This window comes from Neoarius graeffei, chromosome 5, assembly GCF_027579695.1.
Source record: "Neoarius graeffei isolate fNeoGra1 chromosome 5, fNeoGra1.pri, whole genome shotgun sequence".
Taxonomy (NCBI): Eukaryota; Metazoa; Chordata; class Actinopteri; order Siluriformes; family Ariidae; genus Neoarius; species Neoarius graeffei.
The window spans coordinates 112,113,989-112,141,667 of NC_083573.1; the positions used below are offsets into that span (position 1 = coordinate 112,113,989).

Consider the following 27,679-nt stretch of genomic DNA (forward strand, 5'->3'; position numbering starts at 1 on the left):
TTGGTAGGACAAATCCAAGAGGTAGGATAACTTTACAGAACAGCCTGATCAAGTTCTGCAGGGGCTGACAGTGACCCAATCAAAGTTGATAACTCTGGGAGATCATTTATAAAGCTCTGTGCAGTAGTTGACGTGAATGTACATTTAATACAGTAGCGTGGTGAGGTGCGTATATTATTATTTATTTATTTATTTATTTACCTTTTTTTAACCAGGGAAACAAAATCACACTGAGATAAATATCTCTTTTACAAGTGAGCCCTGGCCAAGGCAGCAGCACACATTACAATACAACGCACAAGATGCAGGAAAAACAGAAAGAGTTAAAATAAGTATAAAATATAGAATACAATACAAAAAAATACATAAAACAAGATCAAAAGATAAAACAAGTACAAACAGTTTTGCATATGTGGTATAGTAAATACATAGAATATAATGTGTGATTAAGTAATAACAAGATCAAAAATTAAAAACAAGTGCAAACAGTATTGAATGTATGATTAAGATAAAATTTGAAATCGTTGACAGACATAAAAATAGCAAGTCTGAGTGATTTTTGAATCTCATTCCACGCAGCTGAGGCACAATAACTAAAAGCAGTTTTACCAAATTCTGTCTTCATTTTAGGGACATTTAAAAGAATGTAGCTACTTGAGCGTAGATTATACCCTTGATTGCTAAAAGATAAAAAGACTACAGATATACAAAGGAAACTGACCAAGTATCGCCTTATATACAAAAAGGAGCCAATGCTTATGCCGTCTAATATGTAATGATGGCCAGCCTACTAGATTATACAGTACACAATGGTGAGTAGAGTGATTTTTACGAGATATAAATCTTAACACGGAATGATAAACAGAATCCAAAGATTGTAAAAATGCCTTAGTGGTGTTTCTATAAAAAATATCCCCATAATCTAAAACAGGTAAAAATGTAGCTTCTACCAACTTTCTTCTGGCAGACTGAGAGAAACAAGCACTATTACGATAATAAAACCCCAATTTTAATCTTAGCTTGAAAAGCAATTGTTTTACATGGAGTTTAAAAGATAGATCCTCCTCCAACACAAAGCCTAAATATTTGTAGGAGGAGACCAATTCTATGGATCTGCCCTGCAGCGTATAAAGAGTTGGTATAGAAGAAATACACTTCCGACTCCTTGAAAAGATCATGTATTTAGTTTTCTTATCATTTAATACCAATTTCAATGATAAAAGATTGTGCTGAACCCTTACAAATGCTTCCTGCAGCTTTAAAATGCACCTGTCAATAGAGGATACAGAACAATAAATTACAGTATCATCTGCATATAAGTGTATACTTGCATCAGATAAGTTATCACCAAGATTGTTAATATATAATGTAAATAGCAGGGGGCCCAAAATGGACCCTTGTGGCACCCCTGTGTCAACATTAAGCCTGTCAGAAAATGACCCCTTAATTTGTACCCTCTGGGTCCTGTCATTTAGGTAGTTAAAAATCCAACCTACTGTGGACTCAGAAAGACCAATACTATAAAGACGTGATAAAAGAATCCTATGATTGACAGTATCAAAGGCTTTAGTCAGATCAATAAACACTGCAGCACAAAATTTTCCACAATCTAACGCACAAATGACATCATTTAAAACTTTCATAGTGGCAGTTACTGTACTATGGTTCTTTCTAAAGCCTGACTGAAACTTAGACAGAATGCAATTACTAACCAGAAAATCCTTTAGTTTTTCACTAACAATAGATTCAAGAATTTTGGCAATAATTGACAACTTAGATATTGGTCTATAATTATCTAAAATGGTTGGATTGCCACCTTTCAGCAGGGGTACAACCAGAGCAGATTTCCAGTCATCTGGGACAACATTCTGTTCTAGTGATAAATTGAAAATATAAGACAGTGGCCCAGCAATAATCTCCGCAGCTAATTTTAAGAAATAAGGCTCAATTTCATCAGGCCCATTACTCAATTGCTCAGACATAGTTTGAATGAGATGAGATAATGATCTGAGATAACTTCAGACTGTGGAAGTGTGACTATATTGTCTACGTTTAACCTGAATGTTAGTATTAGATCAAGGGTGTGACCACCATTATGGGTCGGTCCTATGACATTCTGATTAATCCCTACTGAATCTAAAATGGGCACAAATGCTGTTTTTAAAGGGTCTTCTGGGTTATTGAAGTGAATATTAAAATCTCCGACAACTAAAGCTTTGTCTAAGGAAATAACCAGATCTGAGATAAAATCTGCAAATTCAGAAAGAAGCTCAGAATATGGCCCCGGGGGCCTGTAAATAATAAGCAATGGAATTAACTGGGTAGACTTATTTTTCGAAGCTACATACATTATATGAGTATGAAGAACTTCAAATGTATTAAATTTATAACCAGGTTTGTGTGTTACACCTAGATAATCGTTATAAATAACCGCGACGCCTCCTCCTCTGCCAGTTAGACGAGGCTGGTGTATATAACTGTATCCAGGAGGACTCGCTTCATTTAATGCTATATATTCATTTGGCTTAATCCATGTTTCAGTTAAACACAGTACATTAAACTCCTGATCAGTAATGAGTTCATTAACCATTAGCGCTTTAGATGTAAGAGAGCTAATATTTAATAGCCCCACCTTTAGATCAAAGGTGCTGGCAGCAGCTGTACAGTCAGTATGATCTAATTTTATATTGATTAGGTTACTGGAACAAACTCTCTGAAAATTTCTACCTTTTTGTTGAGTTCAGGGAACAGACACAGTCTCGATGTAGTGGACCCTGAGTGACGACGCTGTGCAGCTAGCAGACAGTCGGTTTAGCCTGTTCGTCTGCTCCCTGGTGTGTGTGTATATATATATATATATATATATATATATATATATATATATATATATATATATATATACACCAAAGTAAAAAATACAACTTAAAAAACAATCCCCACACCTCCATTTCAGACAAACATCTAATTTGAGCTGCGACACATTTAGATTAAAAGCAGAATGTGAGAAAATTAAGAGCATATTATATTTCTACTTTTCAGAAATCACTAATAAATGCTTCATCTCACTCAGATTTTGTGTTCAGCACAACAAAGATGAGGTTGTACACATCAAAATTCATTCATTTATTTCATTCAAACTTGTGTGAACTGATTTAATTTGAGTTTGGTCAACATTGAGTTCTGATAGTGTTATTAATTAAGTTTATTAATAAATTATATGAATGCATTATTAACTTAATTATCAAATCCAATAATTATCTATCATTATTTAATTAATTATTATAAATCATAGTATCTTTAAATTAAAGTAATATTACTGACACTGTAATAATAACCAACAGAATTGCAAAACACAAAAAAAGAAAACTAGTGCATTATTTAAAAACAATAAATAAACATATTTATCATAATCATTGACATATAACTCTATTAAAATAACAACTCCTCAGGTTGTGATCTGCGTTCTTCTTGGTCAATGTGGAACAATTGACTTCTCAGGTTCTCATGTGTTTTTGTCAGTCTTAGAGGATCATCTGAATCGAAATCTGTGGCTGTTAGAAAACTAGATGGTTCTGCATATCCCTGTTTCTCCATAAACAGATGGGATCTAAGTGGTAGAAACTGAGAGAAGGTTAGCGTGCGTTTCTCAGGAGAACCATTAAAACTGAGGGACACAGGAAGTCTGTGGTAGGCAGACAGGAAGTGAGTGTAACCATCAGGGTGTAACATCTCACTGAAGGAACAGTCAGCATCCAGAAACACACCCTGTGTAAACACACACAACAACAACAACAACAACATTAACAGTATAAGAAGCAAATAAAATGTAAATAGTGCCATCCTCAGAGTAGAGTTACTAACACAGTGATGATTTAATACAGTATTTTAATAAAATTACACACATTAGTATTTAGACCTCAACCCTAAATACTGACTGTGCTATTCAGAAGTTGCCTGAGAGTTAACCACACAGGGTTGGAGTTTGTCTAAAACATAGGTGTGTCTCAGTTATACTTGATTCTGACCTTGAAGTAGAGTGCAATTTTTCTTGAGTGATATCAGCTTGAGTGAAGAGCAACGTTTAGTCCAGCACCACTGTGTGAAGATTTAATGTTACTACAATATGAGATGCTGAAATGTATGTTTTGGTTGTAAATACACTCAATAACACAATGGAATGTCCTTCAAGGCCAATGTTTAATACATAAGCATATTACATATTAAATACATATGGGAAGCAGATGAGTGCTCAGTCTGATTATCCTTCAAACTGTGGCCACACTCATCTCATCTCATCTCATCTCATCTCATCTCATCTCATCTCATCTCATCTCATCTCATCTCATCATCTCTAGCCGCTTTATCCTGTTCTACAGGGTCGCAGGCGAGCTGGAGCCTATCCCAGCTGACTACGGGCGAAAGGCGGGGTTCACCCTGGACAAGTCGCCAGGTCATCACAGGGCTGACACATAGACACAGACAACCATTCACACTCACATTCACACCTACGCTCAATTTAGAGTCACCAGTTAACCTAACCTGCATGTCTTTGGACTGTGGGGGAAACCGGAGCACCCGGAGGAAACCCACGCAGACATGGGGAGAACATGCAAACTCCGCACAGAAAGGCCCTCGCTGGCCACGGGGCTCAAACCCAGACCTTCATGCTGTGAGGCGACAGCGCTAACCACTACACCACTGTGCCGCCTGGCCACGTTTTCTTTTCAGTGAAATTTATGTTATTTGCTTTAATTTTTTTATGTTAAATTGTATTCTATTCACACACACACACACACACACACACACACACACACACACACACACACACACACACACAGTGCTATTTCTCTTTTCAGTCCTCATTTTCTATCCCTAATTTTGTGTATTAAAAGATGAGTGTCTCTGTTTAAAGGTTGAAAATCTCCATCTCAGACACTTTTACTGAAGAAAAATCTGCCAATCTTGGAGGTACAAACAACACACGCAAGGAATTTTAATAATCTGAATGTGGAGCTCAGAAAATCCGCTTAAGCAGTAATAACATGATACACTCGCTGTCCACTTTATTAGGAACACACATACACCTGCACATTCATGCAGTTATCTAATCAGGCAATCACATGGCAGCAGCACAATGCAAAAAAAAAAAAAATCCTACAGATGCAAGTCAAGAGCTTCGGTTCATGTTCACATCAAACATCACAATGAGGTAATGCAATATATATGTTCTGTGGGTGGAAACACTTTGGTGATGAGAGAGATCAGAGGACAATGTCCAGACTGGTTTGAGCTGCCAGGAAGGATAAAGTGACTCAAATAATCACTATATACAGCCATGGTGAGAAAAAAAAATTCTCAGAATGCACACACACAAAAAAAATCAAACCTTGAGGTGGATGGGCTAAACAGCAGAAGACCACATCAGGTTCCACTACTGCCAGCCAAGAACAGGAATCTGATGCTACTATGGGCACAGACTCACCCTCACTGGACTGTTTTTTTTTTCATAGTACTCTATAAGTTCTAGAGATGTGTGTGTGTGTGTGTGTGTGTGTGTGTGTGTGTGTGTGTGTGTGTGTGTGTGTGTGTGTGTGTGAAAATCCCAGGAGTTTATCAGTTCCTGAAATACTCATACCAACCCATCTGGCACCAACAACCATGTCACGGTTAAAGTCATGGAAGTCACAATTTTCTGCCATTTGATGCTAACATTAACAGAAGCTCTTGGCCTGTGTACCAGTGAGTATACAAGCCAGTACACATCAGGCTTTGGTAGATTCAAGGTGTAATCAGTCCTCAGTCCACCAAAGTCTGATTCAGTGCAAAGATTTGGGAAATGCACCTTTGGTAAAGGTGAAGTTTGTGCATAGGGATATTCACAAGTATCAGCTGGTGCTGATGGGGGCCTTTCTGTGTGGAGTTTGCATGTTCTCCCTGTGTCTGCTTGGGTTTCCTCCAGGTACTCCAGTTTCCTCCACCATCCAAAGACATGCGGTTAGGTTAACTGGCTACTCTAAATTGCTCATAGGTGTGAATTTGTGTGTGAATGGTTGATAGGAGAAAACCTCTATAATAATCCAATAGGATGCAACAGGAAACTACTACTATAATTCTTCCCAAGAAACTTTGATGACTGGAGCTGTCAAAGCAGCCATGTCACTACAATGATATGCCGAGAGAGAGAGATCAGCTAGTGCCAGTCATTATTAAATTCCAGGGGCAAAAACATAACATGGAGGCTACAGTTAGTCCACACCACATCCACTAATTCTTTGGACAGTTTGGCCAGTGTTTCAGGCATTAGTGAGAGAAATGGTTATGGATGGATCCTGCAATAGTGAGGCACAGTGATGTGCAGAGGTGGTGGAGGCAATACCAGGGCCATCAATCTTAGCTCAACATCAGGAGGGTGTAGAGAGTGGGGAGGTCTCTACCCCTCCATCCTTGATGGGGATTCCTCTTGGGAATTTCCCCTTGGGAATTTCCCCTTGGGAATTTCCCCTTGGAGTAGTCACATAAGAGACTCTGAGGCATCAAATTAAAGAAGAGCTGAGTCACTTGGTATCAAAAAGCCATAGGGAACTCCTATTCCATGCAGCTTACCATAATCCCATGGCTGGGCATTTGAAGCAGGATAAAACCCTAAACTGCTTAATAGTTTGTTTTTATTGGCTGGGTATTTGCTGCTTATAGACGATATTCACAAGTGGTGTGCAGCATGTCAAGAGTGTCAGCTGGTGAATCTGCCAGCAACCCCAAAAATGCCATCGCACCCATTACCCTTAGTTCAAGTCTACATCAAAAGAAATGCTGTTGACCTCATCAAGCCATTAGAAAGGTGCACTCGAACACAAAAAATATGGTTTTGGATGAACTCTTGGTGTCTAAGACCGACAGATTAGCTTGTTTTTGTGTGGATGTTAGAAGAGTCAACGCAGTGTCTAAATTTGATGCATACCCAATGTCTTGATTTGTTAGGAGCAGCTCACTTTTATTCAACACTGGACTTAACCGAGGGGTATTGACAGATTCCCTTGGCTTCAGTATCAGAGAGAAAATCGCCTTTACAACTCCATTGGTTCCACCAATGAGTAGGTGTATCCTCAAATTGGTTACAAAGTGTCAAACCTCATACAGTTCCTGGTGGTCACCATGAGGTGGAGACAGTCTTCTGGAACACTTTTAGCTGAGCTTCAGTGAGTGGAGTCACCTGGTGGTCACATGACTTGTTTGCTGGGGATTTAAACTGAGCTGAGAGAAGCCTCAGTGCTCAAACGCTACGTTCACACTGCAAGGCTTAATGCTCAATTCCGATTTTTTTGTGAAATCCAATTTTTTTGTGAGGTCGTTCACATTAACAAATATATGTGACTTGTATGTGATCCTCAGTATGAATGAAAAGCGACCTAAAAGTGTTCCGCATGCGCATTGCAGGATACGATGACGTCACACGCAGTGAGCATGGCCAGTGTTTACGGAAGTAAAACCGCCCGGTTGCGGTATGACCCATCCAATCTAGCTTGAATAGCTGTATCCCCCCAAATGGAAATCAGCTCCCTAACCTCTGCGTCCTTCCATTGAGAAGATTCAGAACCTTCACAGCCCGAAGCGTCCCTCGCCTTGATGTCATGCGCAGGGGCGCAGATACGTTTTTTGAACTGGGGGGGACAAAAAACTGGGGGGGACAAAGCTGCCAGCAAACCAACCCCAACCCCGATATGCCTGTCAAACTTGTTGTGGGTAACCATAGCAACCAAGCTCGAGCTCGCAACCTGTGCAGTCTGCGCAGCTCAACCAACCGAATATCAGTCTTTGTTTTGTTTTATGTGAATTGTTGCAACTATGTATACACTGCCGTGCACCTCAATAAACCGAATGGTAATTAGTCTTTTGATTTTTCCGTGAGGTTTGCCTTATGCAAAGAAAGACAGCATAGACGTTTTTTCCTCCCTATAAGTGGGGGGGACCGAGCGAGGTGAATTTAAATCTGGGTGGGACGAGTCCCACCCTCTATCTGCGCCCGTGATTATGCGCCATGTTGTTGTAACTTTTTTTGAGAGACCCACTGCCTACTTCAGCGCAGAATAGTGATGTTTGTGGCTTGTTGATGATGTGTAAGTCGGATGAATGCGACCTGGCGGTTCAGACTGAAGTCGCATATGAAAAGAGCGGATAGGAATCGGAATTAGGACCGCATATCCAAACGGCCTGGGTCGGATTTGAAAAAATCGGATCTGTGTCATTCATATTGTCAATAAAAGATCGGATACAGGTCACATATGGGCGAAAAGATCGGATTTGAGTCACTTCAGCCTGCAGTGTGAACGTAGCCTAAGTATTGGGAAAAGGATGTCAGATCACTTGTCAATTTTTTCAGCAGAAATGATGGCTATTATATTGGCCCTGCAGTGGGTGGAGGAGGTGAAGCCTAGTAAAGCAGTTATTTGCTCAGATTCTATGTCTTCCTTAAATAGTATCCAGAGTGGAAAATCTACATGCCGACAAGATCTCTTAGATGAAATTAACCATCTCGTATTTAAGATAAATCAACATAAAACTTTTATTCAGTTCACATGGGTTCCAGCTCATAAGGGGGTTGAGGGTAATGAGAAAGTGGATAAAATGGCCAAAAGAGGCCATCAAGGCAAATGAGGTTGAGTTAGAAGTCCCATTAAGCAAGGTAGAAATTAAAGTAATAATTAAAGACAACATCAACAAAATGTGGCAGGAGAGATGGAATACAGAGGAGAAAGGAAGGCATCTATATAATTTACAAAAGGAGGTGGTGTTTCGAAGGGGTGGTGAACTGAAACGACAGGAGGAGGTTTGGTTGACGAAGCTGAGGATAGGACACACAAGTCTAAATAGTGGGTTGTATACAATAGAGAAACATCATTCTGGGGCCTGTGCATACTGTGGAGAAGTAGAAAAGGTTGAGCATGTTCTTATACACTGTACACAGTATTCCAGTGAAAGAGAGAAGATGGGGAGAACATTAAGAAAATCTGTAACTATAGACAACTTATTAAGTCAGCCTTTCACACAATCAGCAGTAACAGCTCTAACACAGTATTTAAAGGACACTCAACTAGCAAATAGAATTTAGTTTTTTTTTTGTTATAGTCAGTCTGCAATGACTTGTTTATTTGTTTATCCTCGTGAAGGGTTTCACAGGAAGATGTGTTTATCCTCATGAATGGTTTCATGGGACGATTTGTTTATCCTCGTGACTGGTCGTCACGGGAAGAATTGGTTTATCCTCATGGAGAATACCATGGGAAGAATTAGTGCGTGCACATCTGTATGAGTTAACACAGAATAATTAATCTCGAGACTGTCCTTTTGTGTCACCAATGGGAGGGGAAATTGTGTTAAGGTACCCAGACCCCGAGAAAAACCCACGGGATTGGATGAATTGTTGTGGTTTAGCATTCTACATAAATTCTAGACAATTTGGCCGGAGTTTCTCTAAGCTCCGGTGAGGTGAGACGAGGGCTGATAGGGCATGCCCACCCTCTGAGCACCAACACACATCAAGAAGAGCAAGGATTAACTCAAGCATACATCTCTTAATATTGTTAATATTCTACTCCATTCTATTTTACTATTTCAGCTAGAAGGCTAGAATTCTTCTGTGACCTTGTGTCTCACTGTGTACTGTACTGTTGTGATGACACATTGCTCGAGACATAATATTGATATCTTTTTGAACATTCTATCAGGAACATCTTGCCCTTTGCTATCTCTGATCTAAGGAATGGCCTTTGATATCTGTCTGCACATTGTTATCATAAGAACATCTTATTATTGTATACCATCGCCAAGGTTTCACTCACACACATATATCTGAACATTCATTTGAACAGTGATATAATTAAGACGTGACCTGCTCAAGGTCTGACTACAGGCTCAGTTTTGATTTATCCTCATGCAGGCATTTGCAACGATTAATATCCCTTGAGATCACATCTCAGCCCGGTAGATGGCGGTAATACACATCGATTGTTAACTGCCAATAAATCGACAGAAGAAGAAGAAGAAGAAGAAGAAGAAGAAGAAGAAGCCTCAGTGCTCAGTCATGATCTTCCTGTGCATTGTCAAGCTTCTGTGGTGGATTATACTCAGCTGGATTTCCTTGTGGATTACTTTGGTTTGATGACTCTTCATAAGGGGACTTACTTCTCTCTTTGTGGATAGTTCTCTCATGGACTGTATTCTCTGAACCCTCTCTGTTTGTGGATTAACCTGAAAACCCTGGACCTTATATTTATGGACTGAACTCTCTTGTTTGGTAACTGTCTCAACTTCTGGATTCTCTCACATGATTTCTTCCCTGTGGTGTATGAACTTATTAAATGGCTAATCTTAAGCCTAGCCCCTTGTGAAGTGCCTACTTATTGGGTTAAAAGACTGAATTATCTAACTATTCTCTGGCTCTCTGTCTGTGCTCATAACCACATCCTGACAGCATGACTGAGCCACAATCGAGTACAGCAGAGAGTGAGCGACTCCATCAGATTTTAATTAACCATGGAACATTGCTAGGCAAACAACAAGCTTTCCTCCAACACTTAAGTAACAATATGACCGGCATGGGGGAGGCCATAAATGAGCTATGTGCTCAGACATTACTGGCTCCTCTGGTCGATCCTACCCCTGTTGCCCCTTCCCCATTAGGGGAACCCAGCCAGCCAACACCTCCCCAACCCCTGGGCATGGAAATCTGTCTATTGGGCCCACCAAGGTTTGATGGAATGCCAGAGACATGCCGGGGCTTTGTAACACAGTGTACGCTTGTCCTTGAGTTCCAGTCAACTCAGTTCCCCTCTGAACAGGCCAAAGTGGCAGAGAGCCCTGGAATGGGCCACTCCCATTTGGTGTCAACAATCCCCTATCTGTTTAGACAGCAAGGCCTTCATCTCTTTGCTAGAGAGTGTGTTTAACCATCCAGTGAGTGGGAGAGAGGCCGTGCAATGACTCATCATGCTCAAGCAAGGTTCTGTGGTAGATTATGCTATTGAGTTCTGGACTCTGGCAACAGGGAGCCACTAGCAAGGTGAAGCCCTTCTTGCCACCTTCTGCCATGGCCTTGTGGATGACATTAAAGATGATTTGGTCAGTCAAGACTGGGGTAATTCTGTGGAAGAGCTTATTGCCATTGCCATCCATCTGGATCTATGTAGATGAGAGTGCCAGAGGGAGAAAGGCAGAGGGGGACCCTGCTCTTCAACACTTGTAGGATTTGAGTTCCCTTCCTCCAGCCTCCCGGGATGATGTTGAGCACCAGAGGAGGATCAGGAGCCCATGCAGTTGGGTTGTTCCTATCTTTCCTGGGAGGAGAGGCAGAGGAGGAGCTGTGAGGGGAGGTGTCTGTACTGCAGCACAACTGGGCATCTCTGTGCTCAGTGTCCTGAGCTCTCAGGAAAAGTCAACACTCACTAGAGTGTGGTGGAAAAACATAAGAAAACCTGAGGCTGTCAGGAAGAAACAGACAGAATATAAGTTTTTATTATAGTACTTCTTGCAAGAGGACTTCTCCAAATGAAGAGAATTTCACCCTGAGAAGCAATGTCTACTTTCATACCCACCATTATGTACTCGCGAACATAACAATAGCATATCAGATAGCTTCTTAATCTCAGAGTGTTCAACCTTGGCACCCCCTCTATCATTAACCACTATCCTGACATGTACACATGTTTATACTAACCTAGAAAATAGAACACAAACATATTCCTCATCTTATATAACCATGAGACACAATGTCTGACCTCCTTTTCTCAGGATCTGAGACATAGAAATTCTCTAAAAATGTAATTTTCCTCTACAAGAGCATGGGGGCTCTGGCAGGTGGAGCAGTTACTTCTCCTCCTTACTCATCCTGGTTGGTGCTGCCCATTTCCTGGGCCGGCAGTCTACTCAGGAGCTTAAGGTTAGACTTCTTGCCTTTGTTGATTCAGAAGTTGCAGAGAATTTCCTTTATTACTCTAGCCCAACTGCTTAACATACCATTTGAAGAGTGTGAAGTTGCCCTTCAGCTTCAAGGCATCTGTGATTGAAGCATTATACTAATCCTTTAAAAATGACTATGGCAGACTCCCATACTGAGATAATACATTTTTTCTTAATCAAGACCCCTAATGATCCTGCTGTTTTAGGTTATCTTTGCTTACAAGCCCACAAACCACAGTTCTCATGGGGGGAAAGGTGAGCTGCTCAACTGGGGTCCTGCATGTGATACCTTCTGCTTCCTGGATCCTATCACCATTAACTTTGTTGGCAAGCTTCCTCACCATCTACAACCTTACACACACTTCCTGACCTTTCCAAGTTCCCTCTACATTACCATGACCTAGCGGAGGTGTTCAACAAGGCTAAGGCTTCCACCTTTCCCCCTTCATCATTCATATGACTGTGCAATTGAGCCTCTGCCAGGCATCATGCCCCCTAGAAGAAGGCTGTACTCATTATCAGCACCAGAGAATAAAACTATAGAAGAATACATCCAGGAGGCCCTGAGTAATGGATTCATCCAACCAAGCATGTCTCCTGATGGAGCTGGGTTCTTCTTTGTTGGCAAGAATGATGGGGGGCTTAGACCTTGTATTGATTTACAGAGGCCTCAACAAAATCATGGTGAAGAACAAATATCCATTTCCCTTAATGTCCACAGCCTTTGACAGACTCAGGGGAGGCAAGATTTTCTCCAAGCTAGATCTGAGAAATGTATATAATCTGATTTGTATTCAGTGGCGGGTCCTGAAAATTTTCTCAGGAGGGGCAAATTATCCAATAATGTCATAAGGTGACTCATTCAACAGGTACATTATAGGTAGCCAGACATTATTGACTCTTTTTTTTTTGTTTTCTCTCTGCATATCACAGTTCCATGCCACTTCTGTCCACTAGATGGCAGCACATTACAGAAATCTTTTCCCTGTAGCTACCTAAGCTATAGGCTGTGGTGTAAAGTTGCAAACAACATTCACAATCGAAGAATAGTTTGGCTCCACAATGACCAATTCCAATTACGCCCTATTTACTATTCACATTATTTCAATATTGTATGATGTGAATGATATCTTTATAAAAGATATGTCCAACAACTAAATAAGAAAGGAAACCATATTTTTTAAAAAATAATACATATTTATTTGCCAATCTTGAAAGTACTGTTCTACAGAATGTTCTGTAAATAGATTTTGTACTTCAAACTCCATGACCAGCAAGAATTTTACAGACTGTGCAACTTAAGGACAACAGGAAAGTGCACTTACTGTAACAAAACATTGTAAATAGTTGGCTAACATAACAATAGCAGTTGAATAAATAGATGAGTGGCTCTTTAGATCTTGCAATTACTGGTATTTACCAAGGATATTACCAAAGTGCTAACTCTCAGAGCAAAGTGTGGCAAATATAAAAATGCACATTGAAAACATCAGTGAACGGATTCTGTGACTCTGTGTGTGTGTGTGTCACGAAGTCAACCAAACCTAGAAAAACACCACAGTGACTGGAGCCCTCAGTTTCATCTTTGCCTCGTAGAGCTAACTCGAACACTCCACAAAATTTCACACATTGGGTGAGCCAGTTTAATATGTGCCTGTTCTTGCTCACCTCATCGTTGTGGCGGTGAACTGCTAGCCTGTAGCCCTCATCCAGTTGTGTAGCGATGTTCACTCTCCCAAAAGCCGAAAATTTCAGGCAGCTGCCCATGTGAATCTTTGATGACTCATGTTTTTTTTATTTTCTCCGACAAATGATGCATGTCCGAAACTCCAGTGACCGTCCAAGCAGTGTTGTCTGTGGAGCCACCTCCAGGGTGGAAAAGTAAGCAGGGGGAGCAGAAAACCGCTGAGGCGTCCTTGCAGCCAGCTCGCCAGGATTTGCGCTGGTACCATGTTGAAGTAAAACCTCGAGTATATGATTTCCCCCCTTGTCAAAATTTGTTTTATATTTAGATTTGGTCGAGGGGGTCCAGCTTATTTTGTTGCCAATTTAGCTTGATTTGATCGCTGACTTCTTTTAAGGACCGCACTGAATTGCTTTCCACATCCATCTCACCTGATCGAATGCAACTTTGCCGCGCTTTGCAATGATGAAAGTATGTTAGGGCAAGCTCCCCCCCCCCCCCGGAACCCATAGAGATTGCATTGAAGTGTCAGTTAGGAGGAAAAAAATATATTAACATGGGACTCTATCAGTGAACTCCTGGGCGATTTTCAATGTGACTGAAATCGCTCCAAAAGAGGTGGTACTCTAGAAGCAAGACCACCCTGATTGGACAATGATACCCAGAGACAGATTAAAACGGCCTAGAGCAGCACTGGTGAAAGTTTGTTTAAAAACAAACAAACAAACAAACAAACAAACAAACTTTTTTTTTCGTTTTGGCAGTGCGTAGCCCAATCGCCCTTATGCACCACCTGCCCTTGTTTGTATTCACAGTGGAGATGAATGGAAAACGGTGTTTAATACCCCTGCAGACATTATGAGTATCTCATCATGCCTTTTGACCTGTCTAATAGTCCTGCTCTCTTCCAAGCTTTTGCAAATGATGTTTTAAGAGAGATTTTGAATCATTTTGTTTTTGCTTACCTGGATGACATTCTAATATTTTCTGAGTCTCTGCAGGATCAAATCCAGCATGTCAGAGAGGTTCTTCTGTGACTGCTTCAGAATAACTTGTATGTGAAATTGGAGAAGTGCACGTTCCACACCACCTAGACTACCTTTTTGGTGTACGGTGTTGGTCCTGATGATATTGCCATGGATTTGGAGAAGGTGAGGATGCTCACTGTGTGGCCTATCCCTACCAACCTGAAGCAGGTCAAATGATTTTTAGGATTCACCAACTTCTGTAGAAGATTCATCTGCAACTTCAGCACAGTAACCACTCCAATCACTGCACTCACTAAAGGGGCTCCTTCCAGGATTTTATGGACCCCTGCAGTGCAGGAAGCCTTTGAGGAATTGAAACACAGGTTCACCACTGCCTCCATCTTAGTACATCCCAACCCTGACTTACCTTTTATTGTGGAGGTAGATGCCTCTGATGTCAGAGCAGGAACTATCCTCTCCCAGAGGTTAGGAAGTGATGGAAAAATACACCCTTGCGCCTTTTTCTCATGATAATTCTCAAGGGCAGAGCACAATTATGATGTAGGCAACCATGAACTATTGGCAGTCAAACTGGCACTGGAGAAATGGACACAGTGGTGACAGAGGGCAGCATTGTCCATTCATGGTCTGGACAGATCATAAAAACTTGGAGTACATTAAGGAGGCTAAATGCTTGAATCCCCACCAAGCTAGGTGGTCACTGTTTTTTTTGCCAGATTTAGCTTTACTTTGTCTTTCCGTCCAGGTTCCAGAAAAACTAAGGTGGATGCTCTCTCATGGCAGTTCAACCTTTGAAGAGGACTGTGACCCTGAACCTATCCTTCCTTTGGTTTGCATTGTGGCTCTGGTGAGAATTGCCAAAGAAGAAAAGGTACATCAAGCCCCGGGTGCAGAATCAGCACCCAAAGACGCTCCTGAAAGTCTCCTGTTTGTTCCCCAGTCAATGCGGTATGAGGTTTTGCAGTGGGGATACAGTTCCAGATTAGTGGGCCATCCAGGAGCAGACCAAACTTTGGAGCTCATCCAGATGTGTTTTTGGTGGCCAAAGATAACCAAAGGAGTTTGTGGCCAAAGGAGTTTGTGGCAGCCTGCCAGAACTGTTCCTGCCAAAAAGCCTCCACACAACACCCAGCTGAACTTCTGCATCCACTCCCCATCCCTCACTGCCCCTGGTCCCACATTTCTATGGATTTCATTATAGTGCTTCCCAAGTTCAGAGGTACTGTAATACAGTCATTTTGGTCAGTGTGGATCATTTTTCACAGGCTGCTCACTTTGTTCCTTTGAAGAGACTCCCTTCTGCCAAGGAGACTGCTAACACTGTTATACAGGAAGTGATATGTTATCATGGATTGCCAGCAGACGTATTGTTGGACCAGGGTCCACAATTCTCCTCACAATTTTGGAAGGCATTTTGGACTCTAACACTTCCGTGAGTCTCTGCTTAGGGTTTCATCAAGAGTCCAATGGTCAAACAGCAAGAATCAATCAAGAGTTGGAGAAGTCTCTGAGGTGCATTGCTGCTGAGAATCCATCTATGTGGAGCCAGAACTTGATGTGGTCAGATATGGCGCATAGTCAACTGGTGTCCTCTTCTATAGCAATGTCTCCATTTGAGGTCCAATATGGGTTCCAGCCTCCCTTCTTTCCTGAAAAGCAGAAGGCAGTCGCACTGCCATCGGCAGAAGCAGCAGTCATGTATTGCAGACAGGCATGGAAAAAGGCTTGTCAGACTCTGTTAAAGATGTCAATCCATCATCAAAAGCAGGCTAATAGAAGGCGACAATGGGGACCATCTTCCCGAGTGGGACAGAAGGTCTGGCTATCCACTAAGAATCTGTTACTATGGACTGAGTCCAAGAAGTTCACTCCACAGCAGGCTCATAGTACTCTAGTTCAGGACGCGGACTCAAGTCTGACTCGTACCCTAATTTTAAGAACGAGTGACCTGAACCTGAGCACTGATGACTTGGACTTGGATTTGGTCTTGTATATTAACTGCATTTGGACTCGTAAATTGGAGACGAGGACTTGGATTTTTTTCTTTATTTTTTGTAATATGCCATAATAATTTGGCATAAGATGTTTATATCTACATTAATTTTTATACTAATTTCATGCAAGATAATGCACATTCACCTGTTCATGTGTCATGTTCAGGAACAAACTAACATTAATGGCGCTAAAATGCCTGGAGAAAATACCCCTAGGATTGTTCGCTTTGCTTATACAAACTTCTTGTGCAGTGGGAAAAATGCATGGCTATGTGTTTCATATGTAGAAGAGCTATCAAGGAGATGATGGGAACAACCTTGAGCTTCATCATTTGGCAAGACTACACCCAGAGAAGTAAGTGACATGCCATGTTCATTGTTCTGTTGATAGCAGGGCCTGCTTGCTGACCGATGAACTCACTAGTGTTAACACGCTCTTGTGTTATTTGCCCTGTTGATAGTGGGGCTTGTGTCAGACTCAACTTGGGTCAGTAGTGGACTTGAATCAGACTCAACTTGGATCAGTAGTGGACTCAACTTGAGCTTGACTCGATATTTTCTTTAATGACCTGGACTTGACTCAGACTTGAACAATGGGGACTCAAGCCTGGACACTGACTCAACTACAACACTGATCCATGGTACACTGGTCTGTTTTGCATCATGTGAAGAATTAATGCTGTGGCTTACCAACTGGCCATTCCCAGGGCCCTTCAGGTGAGTCCTGTTTTTCATATCTCTTTGCTAAAGAGAGTGGATACTTCTTCCTTGTCTCCTCTGGTGTCTCATCCCCCTCCCCCTCATATGGTTGCAGATGGTCCCGTATACACAGTCCATAAGCTTCCCGCCAGGTTGGATGTGATTGGCATTACCTGGATTAGAAGGGCTATGGACCAGAGGAGCACTCCTAGGTTCCCTCTAGACACATCTTGGACCTTGGCCTCATATGGGACTTCCACACTGCTCACTCTGATCATCCTGGGCCAGCAGCAGCCAGCCGTGTGTGTGTGTGTGTGGGGGGGGGGTACTGTCAGACCTCACACAGTCTCATCACATTGCCCCTGTGGAGGACGGCCCCATATGGACAGTTGAAAGGCGCACGTGGCAGATGCTCTGGACACTTACAGTAATGCTCTTATGGCTGAGGACTACAGTTGACTTGTTAACTTTAGGACTGCAGTTGTCATGAACAGTTTTGCACTCAAGTTTTCATCAATGAAGAGTTATAACATCAACAAAACGGGCTTCATGTTAAAACTTAAAAATGTTATAATCACGTTGTCTGTTATTACCCAAATGAGGATGGGTTCTCTTTTGAGTCTGGTTCCTCTTGAGGTTTCTTCCTCATGTCATCTGAGGGAGTTTTTCCTTGCCACTGTCACCACAGGCTTCATCATTGGGGATAGATTAGGGATAAAATTAGTTCATATTTAAAGTCATTAAAATTCTTTAAAGTTGCTTTGTGACAATGTCTGTTGTTAAAAGCGTGATACAAATAAACTTGAGTTGACTTGACATGGTTCCTGGTGGTCACCACTAGGCGGAGACAGTATTTTGGAACACTTTTAGCTGAGCTTTAGTGAGTGGATTCACCTGGTGGTCACATGACTCATTTGCAGGATAATTACCCTGAGCTGAGACAGGCCTCAGTTCTCAGTCATGATCTTCCTGTGCATTGTCAAGCTCCTGTGGTGGATTATACTCAGCTGGACTTCCTTGTGGATTACTTTGGTTTGATTACTCTTTGTAAGAGGACTTACTTCTCTCATGGACTGTATTCTCTGAACTTTCTCTGTTTGTGGATTAACCTGTAAGCCCTGGACCTTTATGTTGATAGACTGAACTTTCTTTTTTGGCAACTGTCTCAACTTTTGGATTCTCTTTGGTGATTTCTTCCCTGCATTGTATAAACTTTGTAAATGCCAAATGTTAAGCCTAGCCCCTTGTAAACTGCCTACTTATTGGATTAAAAGGCTGAATTATCTTACAATTCTCTGGCTCTGTATCTATGCTCATAACTACATCCTGTCAGAAAGCAGCAATTGTGGCCAGCCTGAGAGCTACGACCAAAAAGGGGTGAGGCAGTTCCTGGAACTGGCTGACTATTATCTGAGGATTGTATCTAATTTTTCAGGTGTTTCCAGCCTGCTGACTGCCCTCCCTAAAAAGGGCCAAATCCAGTCCAGTGGACAGACCCAATGTGAGTGGGTTTTCTGCCAGGTAAAAGCTGTTTTGTGTGGGGGTCCATTATTACATTCTCCTGACCTTTTCTATCCTATTTGTTGTGCAAACTGATGCATCAGACAGACAGCTGGGCACCATTTTGTCCTAGGTGGTGGAGGGAGAGAAGTGCTCCATGCTGTACATCAGCTGGATGCATTCGATAAGGGAGGCCAAGTAGACCACCACCAAGAAGAAATGTATGGCCATCAAGTGGGCAGTTCTCACCCTCCAATACTACCTATTGCTCCAATGGCTTGACTGCATGAAGGATGGCAATCAACATATCACTCATTGGTATCTGGCACATCAGCCATTCAAATTCCAGGTGGTCAACAGACCAAGGTGCAAATGGTGATGGCAGATTACTTGTCCTGCCCAGGGGAAGTCAGCTGCCGGCCAGACAGCTCCCTGGCCTGAGTTAGGCTATGTGGCAGCGGGGTGTGGTTGAGTATCAGCTGTGGACGGAGAAGAGTTGGGTCAAACCGACAGGTAATGCCTGATGATTCTCACCTGTCTTATTACAGACACTGGCACCTGTGCCAGTCTTCTTATTCTTAGTCTAGTGTTGTGCAAGTTCATACTTAACAAGAACTAGCTCAAAGTTCAGTTTAAACAGATTAAAATGAACTAGTTCATGTTTGTAGTTCACAGTCCCCAAAATGAACTAGTTCACATTAATTTCTTCTGAAAATGTTTTAATGTTTAAAAATTTTTTTTTTCTGAATTGTTTTAAGTAGAACGTCCTCCTACTATCCCTCCTCTGCCCCATCCATTGCCAGTTCCCAAACAAAATGAATTTCTGCAGACTACTATAGAGTCACAGACAGATATTCCTTTTAGAAAGCCAAGAAAAACCAATGTGAGTATATGTTTTACCACTTAATGTATCATAAATCAAGACAACTCAGAACAGATAGGTTTACATCAGAGATATAATTCCTTGGGTGTCACCATAACACACAGTTCTTCTTCTCCTGATGTTTTTTTGGTGGTTGACAAACTTTTTTTTTTTTTGGTGCATTACCACCACCTTCTGGTAGGGAACTTCTGGTGTGTGATTGTTGTTCACTCTTGCCACAGTGAATGATGCTCATGTTCATGCTCATTACTTGCAAACTGATTTGGTCAATGCATCATTCACCAAAAATATGAGCACGTTCAATGACTGGCACTCAACACTTATGCACAACACTGCTTATTTGTGTCTCTTTGTTCTTTCAGTGACTCCTGTAAATGGCGAAAGAAAGAGAGTGATACTGCTTGGCTGTTGTATTACCTGTTGTACTATCCATCCTTTCGTTAGCTTAAAATATACCGTAGGTGTGTCTACCTAAGGTTGCATGTTGGCTGTTGGCTCGCTAAAAGCTCATCTGCCTTTTGACAGGTATTGTTTGTTTTTCATCCTGCTGAATGATATGCCATCCACCTCACCAGCATATACTGGTAGGGGAGCCGGTTTAGATGCTGACCGCCTGTCCATGCGGCAGGTTGTACTGGGTTACAATGTAACCAGTAGCGGGGACAAATGTCTCTGACATGACAATAATCTCCTTTGCAGAGTGCAGAATATTCACTGGACCGAGCACGTGACATGGGAGAGAGTATACGGAAACCTACCACCGATTTCCGAGAAGCTCAGGAGCAGATGCCTTCAGTTCACCGGACACTGCTTGAGGGTAGAGAACGAGGTCATATCATCACTACTGTTATGGACCCAAAACCTCCCCATTCGCTGTAGGAAGACAACATTCCCTCAGTTGATATCGAGGGACACAGGGATTGAAATAGAGGATTTGAAGCTAGTCATGTGGGACCGTGCTCGTGGTGATCTATTGTGTAAAACAACTTGACCTGTGATGCTGAAGGAGGATAATGATGATGACTGCTTGGCAGAGCTTGTGAGACATGCACACACATACGTACACATGCCAAGGATTGTGAATTTGGGCCCAATGAGTGAGAACTGTGAGTCCAGCAAGCTTGGCTAAAATTCCACCTGCCTATTCCACATAACAGTTCAAGCATCTACTTACTTAGAACTGCATGTGTCTTGTTTGTATTTGGTGTCTGTAATGTTATGTGTAATGCCTGTAATTGCTACTGTGACAAAACAGTTTCCCTCAGGAATCAATAACTCCTGTCATTAATATCTATCTATCTATCTATCTATCTATCTATCTATCTATCTATCTATCTATCTATCTATCTATCTAAGAGCATCATGAAGACCAAGGAATGATCAAATCAAATTGAGGACAAAGTTCTGCATAAGTATTAATCAGGGTTTATAAAAAATATCCTGAACATTGACCAATGGATGGAGCAACATTTATATTTTAAAAAGTGTAAAGAATATGGCACAATCATGTCTCTGTGTATAGTAATCTACCAAAAGTCAGTGAGTGTGGAAAGAGGGGATTATTCAAACAAACAACCCAGAGATCAAAGGTATCTCTCTCTCAAAAAAAGTTTTTTTTTTCCTTGCATAGGCTGAGTAAGTTTAGTCATGTGACTCACCAGAGCAAATAAGTGACCAGCTGCATTCACGCACAGGTACAGAGATGACATCACACCCCGAATCGCTGTGTAACCTGGTTTTACAGCTTTTAGCTCTAGGACCGCTAAAATACACACACACACACATATATATAATTAGTATTTTGAAATTTTATATTCTTTGTTCCCAGTCTTATGTTCTCTGTTTCATAGCTTCATTCTCCAATCAACTCGATGGTCTATCATTTTGTTATTCCTCAAACCCTGGTGTTCTTTGAGAGTTCCTGGTTCCCATATCCCTCAATTCTCAGTTTGCTTGTAATTTCCCTGCTTACATTTTTTTAAATGAGTCTTCCATTGTATTATTTACCAGATTGTTCATGTTACTTGTAGTCTGATTGATATCTGGTTCTTTTGTTCCCCCCATAACTTTAAATTTTTCTTCAGTTCAGTAGGCAAATCTCTGTGCTCTCTGCCAATCTGTTTTTTTTTTTCTCATTGGATCTTCATGGGATTTCCCCCTTTAACATGCACTTGTGCACATCAACATAAATGTAGAGTTAGGGTTAGAAACAAACTCACTGTAAGGTGTCTGACTTTGAGCTGCTGACACTGTGCCATTGGATAAAATCTCAACAAACAAGCTGTGGTGTTTACTGTCTGCACAACAAACAAACACAGAAACAAGCAAAAAACAGGTTTCAGTGATTAGTCTGTAAACACATTTGGAATGATTTTTCTTTTCTACAGTCACAATATTTCAGTCATACTTTTTTTTTTTACATGAAACTTTATGTACTTGATTTTATATATGAAACATGGAAAAGAATGTATTTTGGTCCATCTGCTGAAGCCAATAGTTTATTAATAGCATTAGTATTGATTTAATAGAGGTTAAACTTGGAATGTGTTGACATGAAAATAAATCAGATTATAAAAAGCAGTGAGATATCAAGTTTCATCAAGTGCTTTTTACACAAAAATTAATCAAACAGGTGAATTCACTCTGTAACATGACCTCCATGCCCTTACACATATCCCATATGGAAAAGAAATAGAAGAAACTTATGGAAAAAATATAACTTTCCATCACCTTCAGTTTATGTTTCATGTATTGTGCATCATATAAGGAATATGATTTACTCCTGAAAGTGGCCACTTTTGCATTACTGTCATATATTGTTCTGATAAATATGCAAATCATACAAGTTTCATTTTGTTCAAATTTACTAAGGATCTTATATCTGGTTTCACTGTTGTATGCTTTACATACAAGTTTCACACAAAGGACATACAAATTTAATAAGATTTATCTACAGCTTTTCCATATGGGTATGTACCTGATTACACACACCTGCTGGTCCAATCATGTCTCAGCATAATAAGTGTGTGTGTGTGTGTGTGTGTGTGTGTGTACACATACCTGTGTATAAGTGTCTCTGCCGCACTTGATCATCAAATGCCAATATGGGAGAGGAATCTTGGATAGATGGAGAGAAAGAATGAGAGCGAGTGAGAGGGAGAGAGAAAGAGAAATGAAAGAGGAGAAAAAATTCCACAAACAGCAACATCGCACAAACAAAATACAAAACTACAAACAAAATACTACAAATTGGATCACTGAAACAAATAAATAAATAAAAGATAATAAATAATGAATAAATAAGATCAACACATAAATGAAATTAAATAAATAAAGAACCGCCACTGAGAAATGCAATTTGAATTAGGAGCTACCGTATGAAAGCGAGTGCTTGGCTTTTATAGGAGATGTGGCAGGAGGAGAGATGATGGTGAGTCACCATGCTTACAAAACAAAAACATGATATTCTTAAGAAATTCTCACACACACAGAGCTATTGACCATGTTTGGTTTTCCTGCTTCGGTCACTTACAGCAAAACTCTGTAGTTGTATATAACTCTGATTCATTCATAAACAGAGAGAAAGAGAAAGAGAAAGAGGATCAAAATATTTATTTCTATAGTTGCTGTTATTATAACTGTGTAGAAAATACGATCACATCAGCAGACTGATGAGAATGTTTTCAAGTGTATTTTATTGAGCAACTTTCTCATTTCCAGTGTTGCTTTACAACAGAAAGAACAAGTTGACAGTCTAGAAATGACAGTGAATTAAATAAGAAGGAAGACACGGGCAGACAGAAGAAATGCCGATGATGGGTTGTAGAAGTAGATTATTGATTGTTGAATGAAAAAGTAGATGTTCATAAATACTGTCAGTTTTATTTTGGAAGTAATATAGAAGGTCATTACAAAGTGTGACAGAGCCTGTGTGTGTGGCAGATGGTGGCTGAATATTTTATTGACCATTTTGAAAAATAACCTGATTTGGTGTTGTAAATAGCATCTTTACACTATTTCATAAGTTGGCAATGAGGCACAGAAGTAACCATGAATCTGGTTTCCCTATAAAGCAGTTTAATATGCCATGCAGTAGTTTTCATGGTTCTCAGTTCAGAGGTGTAACATTGGTGAGGTGAAAGAAAGAATTATTAACCCCTTTGGACACAAGGAAAAATGCTATGGAACTTCATGTGTACAATTGTACACATTATGTCCGAAGGGGTTAAAGTGCACAGGTGTAGAAGGGTAAAGACAAAGAGTACCTAATACACGATAACATCACATGGGAAATATATCTCATCTCATCTCATTATCTCTAGCCGCTTTATCCTTCTACAGGGTCGCAGGCAAGCTGGAGCCTATCCCAGCTGACTATGGGCGAAAGGCGGGGTACACCCTGGACAAGTCGCCAGGTCATCACAGGGCTGACACATAGACACAGACAACCATTCACACTCACATTCACACCTACGGTCAATTTAGAGTCACCAGTTAACCTAACCTGCATGTCTTTGGACTGTGGGGGAAACCGGAGCACCCGGAGGAAACCCACGCGGACACGGGGAGAACATGCAAACTCCGCACAGAAAGGCCCTCGCCGGCCCCGGGGCTCGAACCCAGGACCTTCTTGCTGTGAGGCGACAGCGCTAACCACTACACCACCGTGCCGCCCATGGGAAATATATAATAACAATAATAATGAATCATGCATTAATTAATTAAAACATTTACGAAAGAAGAAATAGAATCTTCTCATCATCATGGAGTGTGTGTCTCTGTGTTTATATGTCAGTGTTTACACTATTCTCCTGGCATGTTAAACTGTTTATAATCATTCAGTAGAAAGACGAGGAACACATTTTTGTGAAAAATTAAGACATTAGAAAAACAGAATGCAGACGTGCCTTTCCTCTGGCTCTGAGAGGAAAAATAAATCCAGTTTCTATTTGTCAGGATGCAGGTACTTATAGATGTATGTGCATGGGAAAGCGGTGAACACAGACTGGCAAACAAATCCAAAATGCTAGACAAAATCGAAGTCGAGGGACAGGTAGGGGTCGATTGATTGGCAGACAGAGTACTAAGGGCTAGACTAAAGAATAACGAGAATGAGACAATAACAAAGGTCGAGAACATGATAAGGCAGGCAGAATAACAAGGCTTGGTATGACAGGTAAGACACTGAACAATACTTTGCATTGAGTGAGTGGAGCGTGGGAGAGCTGTTTATATAGCGTGGGCTGATTAACTAGGAAATAAGTGACAGGTGTAATTAATAAACAGGCAATATAGGGTGCTGTGATTCTTGGGTGTTGTAGTTCAGATCGGCCATGTTTGTAGTCAAACTGGAATTGGCGTTCTCTATCACGTTACTGACAGAATCCCTCCCCCCCGAGGAGCTCCCTCCAGGAGCTACATTCTTCCTAGTACACCCCCTCCTTCTGGGTGTGGGCTTGTCGTGGTGCTGGTTGTGAAATTCTTGAGTAAGGAAAGGGTCTAGGATGTCCTTAGCCCCCACCCAGCTTCGTTCCTCTGGTCCATAGCCCTCCCAATCTACCAGGTACTCTAGCTGACCTCTTCTACATCTAGAGTCTAGGATCCGATTTACCTGGTAGATGGGTTCTCCTTCTGGGCCAGGAGATGGATGGTTAGGGTTAGGCATGTTCTCAGAAAGGGAACCCTGGATGGAGGGTTTGAGGCAGGAGACATGAAAGCTGGGTGATATATGACTGTGAGGTGGGAGCTCAAGTCCATAGGAAACCTCATTGATGCACCGGAGCACCTTGTATGGTCCGATGTAATGTGCCTGTAATTTTCGGCATGTGTAGGGTTCCCTAAGGTCCCTGGTGGACACCCATACCCAATTGCCAGGAAGGTACTTGAGGTTTTTGCTCTGGTGCTCATTGGCATATTCCTTGTACTTGGCATTAACTGATGTGATGCGTTGGTGAACTTCCTCCCAAATCAACTGGCTATGGGTGAACCACTCTTCCATGGCCTGTACCTGTGCTGGAGAGTCGTCCCAAGGAAACAGGGGAGGTTGGTAGCCGAGCATACACTGGAAGGGTGTAAGTTGTGTGGCTGAGTGCTTGAGAGAGTTTTGCACATATTTGGGCCATGGGATGAATCGGGCCCAGTCCCCTTGATTTCGCATGTAGAAGATTCTGAGGAAACATCCTATTTCTTGGTTGGCTCTCTCTACCTGGCCATTTGACTGGGGATGATATCCCAAAGCGAGGCTCACTGAGACCCCTAGCTGCTCCATGAAGCTGGCCCACAGATGAGAGATGAATTGAGAGCCATGGTCACTGACTATGTCTTCTGGGATGCTGAAGTATAGGGAACATGTGCTGGAACAATAATTCACTGGTCTGAAATGCTGTGGGTAGGCCGGATAATGGGATGAGTCTCAGCACCTTGGAGAAGTGGTCAATAATGACCAAAACTGTGGAGTTGCCTTGGGATGGTGGCAAGTCGGTGATGAACTTAATTGCTAGGTGGGACCATGGTCTCTGAGGCACAGGAAGAGGGCATAGTTTGCCAGCCAAAGGAGTTAGAGGGACCTTGGCTTGAGTGTACTCAGTGCATGAAGAGATGAAACAAATGATCTCAGCCAGCATGTTCTCTCACCAGTACTTGTTTTGCAGCAGTTGATGGGTGTAATGGCTGCTGGGATGACCAGTGGCAGGAGAAGTGTATGCCCATGTGATGAGTCTGCTCCTAAGATGATTAAGGAAGTACAGGCGGCCCAGTGGGCAGTTGACTGGAGGATTCTGTGGTTGTGAGTCCCTTATCTCCTTGTCCAGGTCCCAAGTGGTTGCCTGTATGAAGCATTCAGGTGTCAGGATGGGATGTGGTTCCTGGTCATGAAGAGATGGACTGAAGATGCATGACAGGGCATCAGTCTTGGTGTTTTTTGTGCCAGGATGATAGGATATCGTGAAGTTGAAATGGGTGAAGAACAGTGCCCATTGGGCTTGGTGTACGTTCAGTCTATTTGCCTTCTTGAGATACTCGAGTTTTTATGATCAGTAAAAATGACAAAGAGGTGTGTGGCCCCCTCCAACCAGTGCCTCCATTCCTCTAAGGTGAGCTTGATGGCCAGTTGCTCTCAGTTCCTGATGTTATAGTTTCTCTCTGCTGGAGTGAGCTTTTTGGAGAAGAATGCTACTGGGTGGAGCTTGGGCCTTTCACCGACGTGCTGGGAGAGAGTCCCTCCTACACCAATCTTGGAGGTGTCCACTTCGACCTTGAAAGGTCAGGCCAGGTCCAGATGCTGAAGGATAGGGGCTGTGGCGAAAGCTGTTTTGAACCTGTCAAAGGCCTCTTTGGCTGTGGGATTCCAGTGGAGGTGTTTGGGTCCCTTCTTCAGGAGGGAGGTCAGGGGCACCACGAGGGTGCTGAACCCTCTAATGAAATGACAATAAAAGTTTGCAAAGCCTAGGAAATGTTGGAGCTCCTTCACCGAGGTGGGTACAGGCCAGGATGTGACTGCAGTTGCCTTGAAGGGGTCCATGCTGACCTCCTCAGCACTGATGATGTACCCCAGGAAGGAGATCTTATGCATGAGAAATTCACATTTCTCAGCCTTGACATAGAGATAGTTCTTAGACAGGCACTTGAGTACTGATCGAACATGGTTAGGATGACTCTGTTCATCAGGGGAGTAGATCAGGATGTCATCAATGTAAGCTATGACATACCTCCCTGACATGTCTCACAGCACATTGTTAATGAGGCACTGGAACATGCTTGGTGCTGAAGAGAGGCCATAAGGCATGACTCAGTACTCAAGATGGCCAGCGCTGGTACTGAAGGTGGTCTTCTGTTCATTGCCCTCATGGATGCAGACCAGGTTGTAAGCACTATGTAGGTCAAGCTTGGAGAAGATCGTGGTGCTGCGGAGCTGTTCCAATGTGGAAGGCACAAGTGGAAGTAGATATGGGTATTTCACTGATATCTGATTGAGTCCTCG

The 27,679-nt window shown here is 41.9% G+C and overlaps 1 protein-coding gene across 1 annotated transcript in view; it reads right to left on the reverse strand.

Annotated features, from left to right (window-relative positions):
- Window positions 1-3,429: 3,429 nt before the first annotated feature.
- The window catches only part of LOC132886328 (fibroblast growth factor 21-like), a 67,438-nt gene continuing 43,188 nt past the window's right edge, over window positions 3,430-27,679 (reverse strand). Inside the window, exons 5-8 of the mRNA XM_060920873.1 lie at window positions 22,762-22,818; window positions 21,921-21,998; window positions 21,360-21,463; window positions 3,430-3,765 (exon numbers count right to left, since the gene is read on the reverse strand). Of these exons, the coding sequence (XP_060776856.1) occupies window positions 3,430-3,765; window positions 21,360-21,463; window positions 21,921-21,998; window positions 22,762-22,818 (575 nt within the window). The remainder of the gene's footprint in view (window positions 3,766-21,359; window positions 21,464-21,920; window positions 21,999-22,761; window positions 22,819-27,679) is intronic.